Source organism: Nesoenas mayeri, assembly GCF_963082525.1.
Source record: "Nesoenas mayeri genome assembly, chromosome: 21".
Classification (NCBI taxonomy): Eukaryota; Metazoa; Chordata; class Aves; order Columbiformes; family Columbidae; genus Nesoenas; species Nesoenas mayeri.
This window is the reverse complement of record NC_137571.1, coordinates 2,207,839-2,223,759: the sequence shown is the minus strand read 5'-3', so window position 1 is coordinate 2,223,759 and position 15,921 is coordinate 2,207,839. Positions and strand designations below refer to the sequence as shown.

Here is a 15,921-nt window from a genome sequence, read left to right as displayed (position 1 = left end):
TTGGCCCTTTCCTCTCCAGTTGGCATCAGGTTAAATTCTGGAACATAACATTAATACCAACTTTTTTGCTTAACTCCTGCGCCGCTGTGTTTTAGATGTACAAATTTTAATTCATATCATACTGCATTGATAATTGCTCTATCCAAAACTTTTGTGACGTGATATTATCGGTTAGTGATAATATGGATGGTAATTATTAGGCATAATTTCACATAGAAATATCAGAGAGCTTAAGCACACAAAACTTTTATTACTATTGCCTGTAGGATTGTGGTAAATAAAATGTACAACACATTTTGCTACCAACAAAATGATTTTTTACCTCTAGATAAACATATAAGGTTTACAAGCCTTATTTTACATTATTCATTAAAATATTATAAATTAAAAATTGGTGAGATCACCCATTTGGTGTTTGCTTTTAAGCTTTTTCAATGGACTTACTGGTTGTTCGGGGAGGTCTTGTGGCTCTTCCATGGGTACGATTTGAATGCTGGTCGCTTCCAATCGTGTGTTCCTCGGCCGTCTTCAAAGCCTGGCCAAAAAAGGTGTTCATAGCTTTATGTACTGCTGGGGGGACTTATCATTGAGGCTATCGGAGAACACGAATTGTTAGATATTCCACCCACAAGCTTTTTAAACTCCTGTTGCCATCTCCCGAGTCAAAGACAAAATTCATATACGGGCAGATTTCATAAACAAGGGATTTAGCTTTAAGCTCCTGCCCTGGTTTCGGCTGGGATGGAGTTCGTTTTCCTCCCAATGCAGCACTGAGGTTTGGGTTTAGGACGCAAATAGTGTTGATAACACGTCGATGTTTTCGTTGTTGCCGAGCAGGCGAGGGCTTTCCAGCTTCTCATCCCGGCTGGGGGGACGAGGAGCCGGGAGGGGGCACAGCACAAAGGGGCATCGCACACCAGAAACATCACAGTATCACAGTATGTTTGGGGTTGGAAGGGACCTCAAAAGATCATCCAGTCCAATCTCCCCATGGAGCAGGAACGCCCAGGTGAGGTCACACAGGAACATGTCCAGGTGGGTTTTGAATGTCTCCAGAGAAGGAGACTCCACAACCCCCCTGGGCAGCCTGTTCCAGGCTCTGCCACCCTCACGGAGAAGTTTTCTCTCAAATTTAAGTGGAACCTCTTGTGTTCCGCCTTGATTCCATTACCCCTTGTCCTATCATTGTTTGCCACCGAGAAGGCTCCATCCTCATGGCACTCACCCTTTATATAGTTATAAACATTAATAATGTCACCCCTCAGTTTCCTCTTCTCCAAACTAAAGAGCCCCAGCTCCCTCAGCCTTTCCTCACACGGGAGATGCTCCACTCCCTTAGTCATCTTCATTGCCCTACGCTGGACTCTCTCCAGCAGTTCCCTGTCCTGCTGGAACTGAGGGGCCACAGCTGGACACAATATTCCAGGTGTGGTCTCCCCAGGGCAGAGCAGAGGGGCAGGAGAACCTCTCTGACCTACTGATCACCCCCTTCTAACCCACCCCAGGTCCCATTGGCTTCCTGGCCACAAGGGCCCAGTGCTGGCTCATGGTCATCCTGTTGTCCACCAGGACCCCCAGCTCCCTTTCCCCTACGCTGCTCTCTAATATGTAATTTCCCAACCTATACTGGATCCTGGGGTTGTTCCTGCCCAGATGCAGGACTCTACACTTGCCCTTGTTAAATTTCATCAGGATATTCCCCGCCCAACTCCCCAGCCTGTCCAGGTCTCTGATGGCAGCACAGCCATCATGCTCGGGGTGTATTTTAGGGGAAGAAGAAGGACGGGGATGAGGGGAGCGATGGCGTTTGCCTTCCCGCGCAGCGCAGTGAGGGCTGAGCACCCGATAAGGGGAGCGGGGAATGAATTCCTTGCTTGCTTTGTTTGTGGGGGCAGCTTTTACTTCACCTTTTATCTCAGCCCCCTTCAACCAGGACAACTTCAAGATACAGACTTTTTAATGCACGCAGCACATTTTGACATAATCTCCTTGTACCGTACTGACCACAGAGGCTGAAGTATCAATGAGACATGCGCACCATGATTTGAAAGACACTTTAAATGATCCGGTATGGTCTACTAGGTCAGTAAACGGCGTGATTCAATCTAATCTGTTTTAACTTAGAATATAAAGAGCAAAAAACCAAAAAATCAGTGGAAGATTGTACAACTAAATGTATTTACTGTTTATTGCCAAGTTTCAATTTCCATTGCACCCCTCAAAAAGTGAAGTTTGGTGAAAATTCATAGAATAATTTGTATTTAGGAAGCTGAGTAGCATTTAGTATAGAGACCCTGTATACTGTGCCCAAGAGCTGCTATTCCCTAGGGTTTCAAAACCATTAAAAAATTGGAGATTACCTTCACAACCTGGTTAATTTGTTGCAGTTTGCTGGGCAAAAGATGCAGGCAATTAGAGAAATTAACCACAGCAACTTTGCGAGCTGCGGTACAACCTATTCCTGCCTCCGCAGCCATGGAATTCTGCTGTAAGTCTCAGTGGAAATGTGGAAGGCTGTTTACCTGGCCCTGCTTTCTCTATACCTGCTTTTCCATCCTGTCCGGAGCGCTCAGGCACCTTCACATCATGAAAGCTGCGATTTCCCCCTCCCGGCCCCTGCCAGACCTACTTGAAGCGTCCGCACGTGCAGGAGGCGGCAGCGCTGCACCACGTGCCCGCCCGGCACGGGGACGCTGAGCAGCCCACAATAATTGCATTTTAACCATGAAAACACAAAGGATTTCTCCCTTATCTAAGAACAGGCAGAGGTCCTACATACCAGGGTGTATTGGATATGCCAGGCTAAAATTTCATTGAGGGTTGGAGTATTTTCTGAGGCTGCCTCCTCTAATTAAAGCGACTTACTTGAATTTACAATAAGTCTCCTCAGCAACTCCGGTTCTTTTGAAAAGACCAAATTCACACCATGCACGAGGAAGTAAACAATACAAAGCCCTGCTGTCACCATTCCAGTTTTTCCTCCAATTGGTTTTATTTTAAATACTAAATCATAAGAAAGACAAAAAGGAGACTCCACAGCCGCTCTGGGCAGCCTGGGCCAGGCTCTGGCACCTCCCAGCAAACAAATTTCTCCCCATGCTCAGATGGACCCTTCTGTGTTTCAGTCTGTGCCCGTTGCCCCTCACCCTGGCGCTGGGCACCACTGAACAGAGTCTGGTCCATCCTCCGACACTCACCCTGAGATACTGATCCATTGATCACATCCCTCTCAGCTTCTCTTCTCCAGCTCAGCAGCCCCAGCTCTCTCAGTGTCTCCTCATCACAAAGATGCTCCAGACCCCTCAGCATCTTCGTGTCCCTCCCTGGACTCTCTCCAGTGATTCCTTGTCCTTCTCAAACTGGGGAGCCCAGAACGGGACCCACAACTGCAGATGTGGCCTCCCCAGGGCAGAGCAGAGGGGGAGGATTCCCCTCCCTGACCTGCTGCTCACACTCTTTCTCACACACCCCAGGTCCCATTGGCCTCTTGGCAACAAGGCGCATTGTGGGCTCATGGTCCACCAAGACTCCTGGGTCCTTCTCTGCATCTTTGGAGCCTGATGAGTTCTTGCCTCGATGGCAAGTGAAAACTTGACCTCTTTCTTCTAGAGAACACTCCATTCCTCCAGATGTGCCAGGGAGGGTCAGTGGGACATGAAGAAAAGGTTCTTCCCCAGAGGTGCTGGACACTGAACAGGCCCCAGGGAGGGGTCACAGCCCCAACCTGACAGTGCTCGAGAAGAGACTGGACACCGTCCTCAGCCACACGGGGTGAGCTGTGGGGTGTCCTGTGCAGGGACAGCAGTTGGACTCTGATCCTGTGGGTCCTTCCAGCTCAGGACATTCTGTGATTCTATTGTTTGGAATAGAAGTAGCACAAGGACACAACAGGAAACCTAAATTGGCAAATTTTGGACCTAAAAGTGACCACAACACAAGAGCTACCAAAGCAGATCTTCACTATCTGCAGTTCCAGAGAGTCCAAATTGCTGCAGTTACACCCGGTCCTGAGCAGCTTGGTCACTTTTCCACTTACATATCTATTTATATTTGTGTGTGTGTGTGAGGTCTGAAAAGCAGATTGTGGTGGTGAGAATATTTCTGTGGGCTTGTGAATGCGAAAACCTGGACAAAACATAACTAAACGTGCAACGAGCCACCAAACGAGTTGCAGCAATGGGAAAAACATTCAGAAATATGAGTGTTATATCTCTGAAAACCAGTAAAATCTCACTTTTTTCCCCTTTATGGGTGGCTTGCTTTATTTACCTGATGAAAACTACTCTGTAATATGTGGCTTCACAGTTCCCGGCCTCCTGCTCCGCACAGGATCACTATGCAAATAATTCTCTATTAAAAGCAGTTTCTTGCACTAAATCCTGTCTTAAAAATCCTAAACCACCAAGTCCAGCTTGGTCAGACTTGAGCTAGATACTGTGGCTATAATTCCACTGGTAGCATCAGGCTGGACCGCTATTTACTTTCATTCTGCTCTTTTCAAGCCCATCTGCCTTGGCCTCGAATCTAAAATATAAACTTTCAGTTCTTCCCTCAAGCTGCAAACAAAGTCAAGGAGACCGCGATAAAACCAAAGAGCAGCAATTACACTGATTAGAAAAAAAAGAGCTGTTTGAATATGGGTTTATATTACTTGAAAATAGCCGCTATTTCTCTAAGAACAAACCTTTCGTTAGGGTAATGAAAATATCTTAAACAGTTATATGTATAATAATGCCATCTATGAAGTTATTTCCACTCCTTACTGACTTGAGGGTCAGCATCTTACCATGAATAGCAATGAAAATATGAATTAAGCAGCAAAAGAGGAGCAGGACTTGGCCCAGCGGGATGGCCTGGGTCCCTCCTTTATTTTAATTTAATTAAAACCACTCAAAGACACAAATAGAAAAAGAGAGAAGAGCCACAAACCGGCATTACTACGTGCTGCTCAGCTACCAAGTGCTGTTTATTCTGAAGTTCCTCTCCAATGTTATGGTTCCCCGTATCTCAGCATTCCCGTATCCAACCCTGACGACATTTCACCGGCCGAGCTGCTGAAATATTCCCACCCTGGTGACCCCGCGGCCAAAACACCTTCGAGATGCTTTAAATAAAAGGGAATCGCAACTCTGGCGACGTGCAAAGAAAGTCCAGCTTTCCTCACGGACTAGGGAATGAAATACTTAATACTGAATAATGCCGAATAAAACTCTGTCAAAGTTACGGGGAAGGCAGATGATACGTCCCGTTTTTAAAGGGATAAGTGGCTGTGACAACACAGTCCCGGAGGATTGGAAAATCAGAGTTTGATTAAAATTTCATAATCTTAAGGAAAAAAAAGATTGTGTCGTATTTATAAAGGAAGAAAATTACAGAAATTCAATGTATTAATGCAAATAGTTTTACCCCAAGCAATGGCTATTTCATTCATAGTAAATTGTGGGTTATTTTTAAATCCGTGAAAGGTTATAATGTCAGGGCTTTGCTGGAACAATGACACGCAGCTTGGTTCCCCAGTTCTTATGCAATCCTGTTAAATTTGATTTTGAAATGCAGCGGGGAAATTTTTTAATGGGGAAAAGCACTGTCTTCACCCAAGAAAAATGTGGAAATAACAACTTCATCCTTGAGAAAAACAACTCCCGCTGAGCCCAGGAACAAGTTCCACACAGATCCCAACAGCAGAAAACTGTGTTAACCTTTTAGTTACAAAACAAAGCACAGGGATTTGTGTTAATGTAAGAAAAGTCAATGAACTCCTGTTCATAAGGATTCGACTTGCACTGAGACTTAATGTGCAGCTCTAAACTATATTTTCAATAAATTATTACACTAATACTTATAAAAAGTCATGTGGCTTCCACCATAGAAATTAATCTATAGTTTTATTAGAAACTGTTTCAGGACTCAGCTTTCGCCACGATTTTATTAAGGAGGTTGCCACTACGGTAAATTTGCTTATTTCTTGTGTTATTTTGCATTAGAGGCAGCCATGGGATTTATCACAGTGCCATCAGTTCTGAGAACATCTGGAGCTATTTGTGTCTTAGCAACAACAGTTGCTGGAGTAACCTGCTCCAAAAAATTAATGAAAGAATAAAGTACAGGATATTTGAGATTTTTTACTGGGGGAGGGGCGGAAATAAATAAGAAGTTTAAATGATGGGTGTTCAACACTCAGTAAGAGCCATTGCTTTTAATTAAGTGCATTTATACAAGCGTAGAATGGTTTTGGTTGGAAAAGACCCTCAGGATCAAGTCCAACCATAACCTGACTCTGGCACTGACCCATGTCCCTGAGACTCGTGTCTAAATGCCTTTTAAACCCCTCTTGACACCCACCCTGAGATACTGATCCATTGATCACATCCCTCTCAGCTTCTCTTCTCCAGCTCCACAGCCCCAGCTCTCTCAGTGTCTCCTCATCACAAAGATGCTCCAGACCCCTCAGCATCTTCGTGTCCCTCCCTGGACTCTCTCCAGTGATTCCTTGTCCTTCTCAAACTGGGGAGCCCAGAACTGGACCCACAACTGCAGATGTGGCCTCCTCAGGGCAGAGCAGAGGGGGAGGATTCCCCTCCCTGACCTGCTGCTCACACTCTTCCTCACACACCCCAGGTCCCATTGGCCTCTTGGCCACAAGGCGCATTGGTGACTCACGGTCACCCTGTTGTCCTCCAGAACTCCCAGGTCCTTCTCTGCAGAGAACCTGTACCTTCTCAACCCCAACCTGTGCTGGTGCTGGGGGTTGTTCCTTCCCAGGTACAGGACCCCACACTTGCCCTTGTTGAACTTCATCAGGTTCTTCTCTGCCCAGCCCGGCCTGGCCAGGTCTCTGGATGGCAGCACAACCTGTGGTGAGTCAACCACTCCTCCCGGCTTGGGATCATCAGCATCCCCACGGAAGCCAAGGTCCGCAGCCAGCAATGGAGAGAGGCTGAAATGTTGGTAGAACCAGCAGGATGACACAAGCCCGCAGGCTAAACAAGAGCCCAAGGAATCAGTACCTTCTTGCTGACCGTATGGAACGGGTAACCTTTGATAAACAACAGTTCATCATATTCTCTGCTGCCTTTTAGCTCCCAAATCTGTCAACATCAAGAAATTCCCCGAAGGGCTGTTGGTTTTGACTTCAGCCTCCTCCAGCTAATGGATTCTGTCATTTCATTCAGAGATTAGAGAAACTTACTCAACAACTTGGTGCTGTTTCTTCTTCAGTCCAAAGTTAAATTCTTAAGGTTCCGGAAAACTGTTACACAGATTACTAATTGAGAGAACTGTCAACCTGCTTTTGCTACCTTATTTTAAAATGCCGAGAGCAGCGGTACCATTGACTCACAGGGACCTTTTGGCTTTCCTCAGCTCAGGCACAAGTATTTTTAAGGCAGAAGGTCGGTCAGCATAGCAGCAAGCTTGGCATGAGTGCTAACTACTGGATAGAATGGAAAATTAAGAAATACAGTAGAAAAAGACTTAAACCTTGTGTGTTTTTGTAGTTCTGCAGACCATCAGCCAAGCTAACGAAGAATAAACTGTAGTCTCTGTTATCTTTGAGTCCTTTTATCTTCCTGAACATGTATTTTTATCCTCTGATCATCTTAAAACAATCATATTTAAGGAAGAATTTCTAAAGCTCTCTCAAACAGTATAGGGTAAAAAAAACTGTCACAGAAAAGACATTAATATGAGACTGATTTGTGAGGTCTTCAAAATGGAATTACATATATAATGGTAGGATATTTATAGAAACATGAACCATCACCCTTTTTGAATAGGAGTTTTGCAGACCCAGTACAGGTTTTAACCAACACCCGTTTTCTGGGAGCACTTTTCAGGACAAAAAGAGCACAGATCAGCAGAGGAAAAAAATATACCCAACTTTCCTACGTCTAGTAATTAAGAATACAAGCACTGAGTTACCCATGTCCACAATGACATATTATCTGCTTTAAGTCTTGAATCTTCATGCATAACATGACTTGAACACACTACTTGCCAGGCTTTTAATTTGGTATATTTTATCCAGTTTATGTTTAGTTGTATAGAACTATTTTCTGGTCTAGAAAAGCTAGGAAATTGTCCATTAATCTGCTGTACTCCAATCTGTTAACACAAAAGATGGAAATAAAGTGTTCTCTCTCAGATTCAAAACTCATTCAACATCTGGACATTTCCAAGCCAAAACTTTGAGAAGCTGTAAATCCTTCCCGAGTCACTAATAAATTATTACAGCTATTTCAAACATCTGTGACGGGCAGGCGACAGTTTTTCAATCACACAGCCCAACAATCGGTCACCAAGGTGCCGTCACCACTGCTGAGGCTGCGGGGAAGGGCTGAGCGGGAGGTGAAAGCTGCAGAAAGACACAGGGCAGAAATTCTGCTGGTTTGTGAACGGCGAGACCTGAACCTCTGCTGCCCGTTGGAGAATGTACCTGCGTATGTGGTGAAAACCGGATTGCAGAATTGCACCAGTAAGAAGTATCGCACCATGAGGCGATGAGAAAACACCCAAAACGTGATAAGGTTGACAGGTCAGGTTTTTTGCAGGTTGAGGAAGCCGCTGTCTTTATGTGCTCTTAAAAGCAGCTTATTATGAAAACAGCAATTTGAGGCACGTGAATTCCCACGATTCTCAACAAAACTTATCTTATTCAGTACTATAAATAGAAGATAATCTGCAACAGACAGAACTGAAGGAAACCAAACAATACAGATAACGATAATCATAAAATCTTACCTTAATCAGCGTGTTTTACTTTCAATTGACTTTTAATTACCTCTTGCAAGTTCCTACTCTACAGATTAAGTGCATCACCGAAGCAGCGCTCGCTCTGCACCACAAGCAAAGCCCACCGAGACTTCTTTGTACAATCTGAATTACCACAGCTCTGCTGCGCCAAGACGAGCTCTAGTCTGGAAACAATTTAGTCGCAACATGCGGTGCAGAAACCAAACTCCATAAAGCTCCAGCAGCTCCGCGGAGCGTTCCCAGAACCAGGGGCGTCCAGAAGAGCCTGTGAGGCCCCACTGACCCACATCCCCTTGGACCCGTCTGCACAAGCTCCAGTGGGAGCCACTACACGCACTCAAGGCCTGAGAACGGCGGAGATGTTCCAGTGCCTCCTGGCCAAGCCCGGGCACAGCCCCGCACCCCGAGCTCCTGCTCCCGGTTCCCCCGCAGGAGCCACTGAGGGGGTCGGTCGGTCGGTGCCTCCCTGGAGGTTCCAGCTGGTTCCCGGCTCTCCCTTCCCAGGCGGCCCCGGCAGCTGCTCCGGGGTCCCGGGACCCCCCCGCCGGGCTCCGGGGGTCTCACCCGGCGCCGCCCCGACCGCGCCGCCTCCTCGGGCCTGCGCTTCGCCCCACACACACCCGGCCCCGCTGGGCTGCGACCCGAGGCGGGAGCGGCGCCGGGGGCTCCCGCGGGGGACAAGCGGCCCCGCGCCGCCCTCCCCGGGCACGGAGCGCGGCCGGGCCGCCCCCGGGGGGCTCTTACCGAGCGGCGGCTCCGGCGCCGGGCCCGGGAGCGCGTCCCGCAGCGGACATGGCAGCGCCGGCTCCTCCCGCCGCAGCGCCGGCCGGAAGCAGCGCGCCGGCGCCGGAAGTGACGCGCGGCCCGCGGGCGGCGGGCGCCTGAGGAGTGGGGCCGCTCCCCTCTGGAATTGGGTTTTTGCTCTTTAGTGGGACAGAACTTGAGCGTCGCGTGTCCCAGAGCTCCCCTGGTGATTAAAAATACAGCAAATAAATAAATGACGCCGAAGTCAGTGGGTTTTCCCTCGAGTGTAGGCACAGCGAGACGAAGGGCACAACACTGGGGAATGCTCTTTATTTAAAAGAACTTTGGAGGATCCACTTCATTGCAAAGCGAGTTGGGGTAACACCCAGCAAGTGCTCCAGGAGCAGCGCTGGAAGCTCAGAGTGGCTTTTGGAAACACGTGTAGTCACTGCAACGTGTCCTGAAGTGTCCTCGGGGCTTTCTCCTCCACTCACCCTGTTCTTAGGGGCAAGTTTACGTCAGTTCTCGGGGCCTCAGGGCTGTTTCTGTGGAGCAGAGCGTGTTATTTACCCACACGAAGCCTAAACTGTAAACTTCTTTGCAAGCTTTCCAGGAACTGACAGAGAAACTCACGCGTTTACCAGATCTGTGGGTTCTGGACGGGCGCCCGATACCCGAAACAAGGCCAGGACCAGGAAATGAATTCATGTTGTGATGAAGATTCTCCCCTCTGGAGATGGTGTTAGGAAAATAAATGTCGTGCTTCTTTTGCTCATTCACACAAGTCGGCATAAAACCTGCCGAGGATCTTCAGGAGATACGTCGGAAGGACCCGCGTCTCCGCTGAAGCTGCACAAAGTGCGATACGAACGTTGGTCCTGTCTTGGGAAGGACCTGAGCTTATCTCCCCCTTTTCCTGGTCACTCTGGGGTGGGTGTGGAAGGCTGTGTGTGAATAATCGCTGTCACAGCCCAAAGATGCTTTTCCTGTCGTCAACCAGACCCTCCGCTGTAGTTTAGGGAACAAAAAACTGCTGTGGAAACAAGTTCCCTGCCCAGTTTCCTGCGCGGGATTGGGCAATTTTGGGTCAGAAAAGGAACCTCGAGTGTCTCATGATTGGTAACGGAGCTCAGCACCACTGGAAAACCCCGTTGCCCATGACCTGACCAAATACTTCACTTGTGGTAGGACATCAGGAACTGGTCAGCAGAAATAGAAAAGCTGGGGGAAAGAATAATGCAGGGTTGCTTGCTACAACTCTAATTCACATAAATAAGAACAAAGATACTAAAGAATTTTACGTTTGTTTGGGGTTTTGTCTTATCATAATGCCCACACCGACAAGAATCTGTTATCTGGAGCCTCCAAAGTGAGATTGGGCTGTGGCACCACTGATTTATCTTCTTTTTCTTGCCTGCTGGTCCACTTACTTGATTGATTCAAGACCTGGGAGCAAAGGCAAATTGGGCAATGGCTACTCCCTGTCAAGTACGGACCCAGCAGACCCCGTGAGCAGGTGAGATGAGATTGGAGGTGCACGTCTCTTCTTTGGAGGCATTTGAGGAAATCCTTGGATAATGTCCCTTCCAGCCACTTCTTCAGCTCAGGTTCCCTTCACAGAACCATGTAAGCTGCTTAGAAAAGTCACTGGACTGGTGGCACAGTCTGTTCTTCCAGGCCTTTTAGAAGGCTCTAACAGCTCTGATACTGAATTCTTTGGGGGAGCTGGGCAGGCAAAAGACTGGGGACAGTGCCATGGGGGCTGACACAGGGGATAATTTCAGTGCCCTCAGCTTCCAGCTGCTCACTGCACAAGGTCAGTGACACCTTTATTTATTTATCTGAGCTCTTCTCAGCACCCACGGGAACATCAGCCCAGACAGAAGGTGCTTTTCTGCCAGATCATTACAGGTTCCAGTTCTGCTAGTTGCATGTGATTGATAGAAGCGATGAGTGCCCATTCCTCTGTCAAATGGGAAAAAGGAAACATAATATCCTGGTCCTCTGTTGTGTTCCTTGGTGCTTCTTCTTGAGAACAGATGAGTGACTAATTTCACACATCTCAGTCTATGATCGGAACGGGGCTGACCTAGATCCTGATGGCATCCTCTTGGTGAATGGTGCCCTCGATCACGGTGTCTGTGGTTTGTCTGGAGCACTTGCGACTCCCTTTCATGCTTTTCAGGTTTTCCGAAAGATGCTTCTGGAACTTCTTGGTGAGGAAGCAGTAGATGATGGGGTCCAGCACGCAGTTCATACTCAAGAGGCACAACGTCACCTGGTGAGCGTCATTGAGTTGTTGGCGCAGCTGACAATCTTCTTTCCTCCACTGCTCCAGAACCGTCAGGGTCCAGGGCAGGTGAACTATGTGGTGAGGTACAAAGCTGATGATGAACACGGCCAGCACCATGCAAACCATCCAGAGCGCCCTTTGCTTGACGTGAGCGCTCCTCCGCGGCTGCGCTGGTTTGGAGAACAGCGTCCTGATAATGATGACATTCCAGCCTAGTATAAAAAAGAAGATGATATAGAAAAGGACGCAGATGATGACGTGAATGGCGAGAACGGCTGAAACGTTGCCGGAAGAGTCGTAGCGCTCGAAGCACCGGGTGAAATTCTTCGAATCGATCTTCTCCTCGTTAGTATTATCGTCAAAAAGGTAATACAGAGAGCTGCCCACTATTATGATCCAGATAGCTGCTGATAAGTAGATACCTCTTCTCTGGGTGGTGAACTGAGCAGCTCTGATGGGATTAGTCACAGCCTGGTACCGGTTGTATGTGATGACCATCAGAAAGGCAACAGAAGAGTAGGTGTTAACAAAAAATAAACAGCCAGCCACATTACAGAGGAACTTGGGCATGATCCAGTCCCCGTGGTGATGGTAGTACACAATCCACATCGGCATCGTAACCAGGAAGAGCAGGTCGGCTACTGTCAGGTTCACCATGAATATCTTGATTTCATTGAGTTTCTTGGTGGGGTAGATACGGCTGAAAATCCAGAGCACGTAGCAGTTGGCAGCAAAGCCCAGGATGAAAATGATGCTGTAGAAAACGGTGAAGAGGTTGTAGCGAAACTCAGAGTCGATGTGGCACGGAATGTAGGAACCAACGCTACCTTCCGCATCAACTTTACCCTTTTCAGACATTGTGCTGCTGAGTAGGCACGTCTGAAGCAGAGTTTCCTGCCGTCGCTTTTCTTCTTACCTAAAAATATAGAGCATTTGTGGTACACTGTTGGTTTTTAAAGACAGTTTATCTCCAAGTCCTGCCCATTATCTGTCTGGCTCCTTTCGCCCGCCCCCATCATTTCTGCACCAAATGCAGCAGCAGTAATTCTGTACTTTCCTGTATCGCTGATGAGGCTACAGACAAAAACATCCCTGAAGAGACGCCTTCAGGATTGTAATATTTCCAGTCTCCACCTCAGTGTTTCTTCAAATCTAAAGCTTGGACATAGCATCATCAATACTGCATGTGTTCTTGTCTCAGATTTACATGGATTTGGTCTAATCCCTTGTACACTTTAACCTGCTGCTTTTACCATCTGGAGAACACACACATTCTTGGCTGCACCACCCACCTCCCCATGACACAATCTGCAGATCTGCTTGTTTTTCTCTCCCTCTTTCTTCATGCAAAGATAACTAATACAGGTAAAACAGTTTGAGAGCCACCAGCAAGGACACTCGGTTGCTCATCGATGGTAAACGCGCTGGGTTTTTAACCTTATTCGCAGAACATGGTGGTTTTCCCGGAGTGAGTGAGCTGTACCACCAGTCACGAAGCCCAAACTTCTTGCGCGAGTCATGACAGGAGCGCCGGGCGCTGCACGTTGTGATGGGCCTGTCCCAGCTCTGCCGGTCCCGCAGACACAGGCATTTTCCCCCAAAGACTCTGAGGAGGTGCCCGCCTGCCTCGAACCTTTCTGGATCTTCCTCAGCAGCAGAAAGTGGCACAAACCCCATCTCACCCTCTCTGGGTTGAGTCTCTCGCTGTGCCTGTGTGCTGTCGGTTCCTCCTTTGCAATCTTCCTCTGCAAATGGGGAAGTCAGCTCTAGCTCAGGAAAGCTCTCCCTTCTTCAGAAAACCCTGCAAACCCCTTGGTGCTTCTTTCCAGTTGTTGGGAGAGGTGACCAGTGACCAGTGACAGAGCCCAGGGAACGGCAGATGTGCCAGGGAGGGTCAGTGGGACATGGGGAGAAGGTTCTTCACCCAGAGGTGCTGGACACTGAACAGGCTCCCAGGGAGGGGTCACAGCCCCAACCTGACAGTGCTCGAGAAGAGACTGGACACCGTCCTCAGCCACACGGGGTGAGCTGTGGGGTGTCCTGTGCAGGGACAGCAGTTGGACTCTGATCCTGTGGGTCCTTCCAGCTCAGGACATTCTGTGATAACTAATTTAGCAGTGAAGATGACTAAACCCACTGTTCTACCTGCCAGTTTCAGCAAGTAGTTCTGGTGCTCGGGGCTGGAATCTTTGCAGTGAAAGGTGCTCTATCACTGCAGCACCAGTTCTGCATTCACAAGGAAAAGAGAAGCACCCACATCAATATATAGGTACGACCATTCACAAAGTCACTTTAGGCTGTGCCGCGGGGTCCTGCCCACCCACCCCTCCATCTGTGGTGCTGTACATGGGCACGGCAGACTCCAAACTTTGCCCGGGAGCTCTGGTGAATGTTACTGGTGGCCTCTCCAGTTATTCCCTTCTCACTTGTCAAGCCAACTATTCTACAAAATACAGCTAGAAGAGAGCGTGGCACCGTTCCGCACTAAATCTACTCAATACCCACATTTCAGCCTGAGGAACTCGAGCTCACATCTCCTGCGTACTTGCGAGATGCCCTAAGCCTCAGAGATCTCACTCAGTCTCTCCTGCTGAAGCGGTTCCCCTTTGTCTAAAACACGTAAACACGCTCGCCCAGTAAGGATTTACCGGCTCATGGCTGCAAGGTGCAAAGACAACAAGCTGTGCTATTGGCAAAAGCGTCATCCAGGAGGAATAACACTAATAAAGTATATTTTGTGCTTACCGCAGCTGAAAGGATTCAGCACGATCTGCCAGTAGTAGAGCAGTGGTGGGTATTTTACTGGGGAGGCTCAATCTTCTGAGTGCAAATGTTGTTTGCTCTGAGCGGGGCTGGGAGGTCTCCGCGCGGGCGGCTCTCGAGAGCAGGACACCGGAATGGGAGCAACAGCAGCATGACTGCAGAGTCACTAGAGAAGAGGAAACGTGTGACATCAGCAAAGGAAATGAGAAATAAAATAAGCGGTTGAGGAAAGGCAATTAACCGCAGTGAAGATGTGGAAAGTCCTTAAAGCTGTTTCCTCAAAGCATCCCTCCTTCTGACGATCGTGAAAGAGGGCAAAGTTGGGGTTTTCCTCTAAAGGCAGAAGAGGAATCCTCTCCCCGTCCCTGGTTAGATCTGGGATTAGACGGCATTCGAGCATCCCTTGTCCAAACAGATGAGCGGCAGAAGCCAGAAGAGCTTTCACTTCATGCCATCAAGGAATGGAAATGCCAGGAAACTCATCTATCCCATGGACAGGCGCATTCCCTGGCAGAGCCTCCTGCACGCTTGTGAATCAGAAATCCAGCCATGCCAAGTCTCCTTTTTTGTTAGGGACCGTCAGCCGACACGGGGACACCACAGCAAGGCAGGACTTCACCTGGCCAGACCCCCTCAGTCATCACCCCACCTGTGGCAGCCTGAGGACTCATCACAGCGGTGGAAACGGCTTCTCTGCGTTCACCTGGCACCGTGTCCTGCAGAAAACTCACACCTGCACACCTACAGGAACCGCAACACCGAGTCTGGTGTCTGGGTTCGCTGTGAAACTCATAGGAATGGTGCCCAAAAGTCCATCGCCAGCACAAAGAGGTGCCCAAGCCTGCAACAGGATCAACACAGGCCACGCGGAAGCAAAAGAGGCCGGTTCATGATGGTGCTTCCCCGGCAATGCCGGCTCTCCTGGCTCTTCTCATGAAATGCCGTCTATGGCCAACAGCCCAGGGGAGCCTTGGCCACATCCTGGCTGTGAGGAGCACCAGAGACCCCCGTGTGTTGTGTCCCCTGGGCCACACCGGTTTAGGACACCAGCCCAACTTCTTGGAGAGCCAGGAGCGGGCATGGACCCTGGGACACCTTCGAGCGCGCTTTTGCTGTTCTGTGACGTGGTTTAACCCGAGCTGGCAACACAACCACACAGCCACTCACTCACCCCTTCCCCGACTCCCCAGTAGGGGAGAGAGTCAAAGGGGAAGGGAGAAACTTGGTTTTAATAGAATAACAAAGATACTCAAGGCAATTCCTCACGAGCTCTGTCCACAACTGAGCAGCCAGTCCTAGCACAGCAGCGCCTGGTCCCACAGCCCAGGGAGAGGAAAGGGGGAAAAAGGCAGAAAAGTCCAGAGGCCCCT

The 15,921-nt window shown here is 48.6% G+C and overlaps 2 protein-coding genes across 4 annotated transcripts in view; both read right to left on the bottom strand.

Annotated features, from left to right (window-relative positions):
- EYA3 (EYA transcriptional coactivator and phosphatase 3) overlaps positions 1-9,564 on the bottom strand; it is a 29,113-nt gene extending 19,549 nt beyond the window's left edge. For all 3 annotated transcript variants that reach the window (XR_013923125.1, XM_080357549.1, XM_080357550.1), the window contains exons 1-2: positions 9,496-9,564; positions 445-535 (exon numbers count right to left, since the gene is read on the bottom strand). Coding sequence is in view for 2 of the 3 variants with exons in the window: in XM_080357549.1 (XP_080213675.1) it covers positions 445-477 (33 nt within the window). In the remaining variant the exon portion in view is untranslated. The remainder of the gene's footprint in view (positions 1-444; positions 536-9,495) is intronic.
- Positions 9,565-11,218: 1,654 nt separating this feature from the next.
- Positions 11,219-12,646, bottom strand: PTAFR (platelet activating factor receptor; the record flags this gene model as incomplete). Its single annotated transcript, XM_080357469.1, has 1 exon — positions 11,219-12,646. The coding sequence occupies one exon, from the start codon at positions 12,644-12,646 to the stop codon at positions 11,585-11,587; it is 1,062 nt and encodes a 353-aa protein (XP_080213595.1). The 3' UTR covers positions 11,219-11,584.
- Between the last annotated feature and the right edge of the window lie 3,275 nt (positions 12,647-15,921).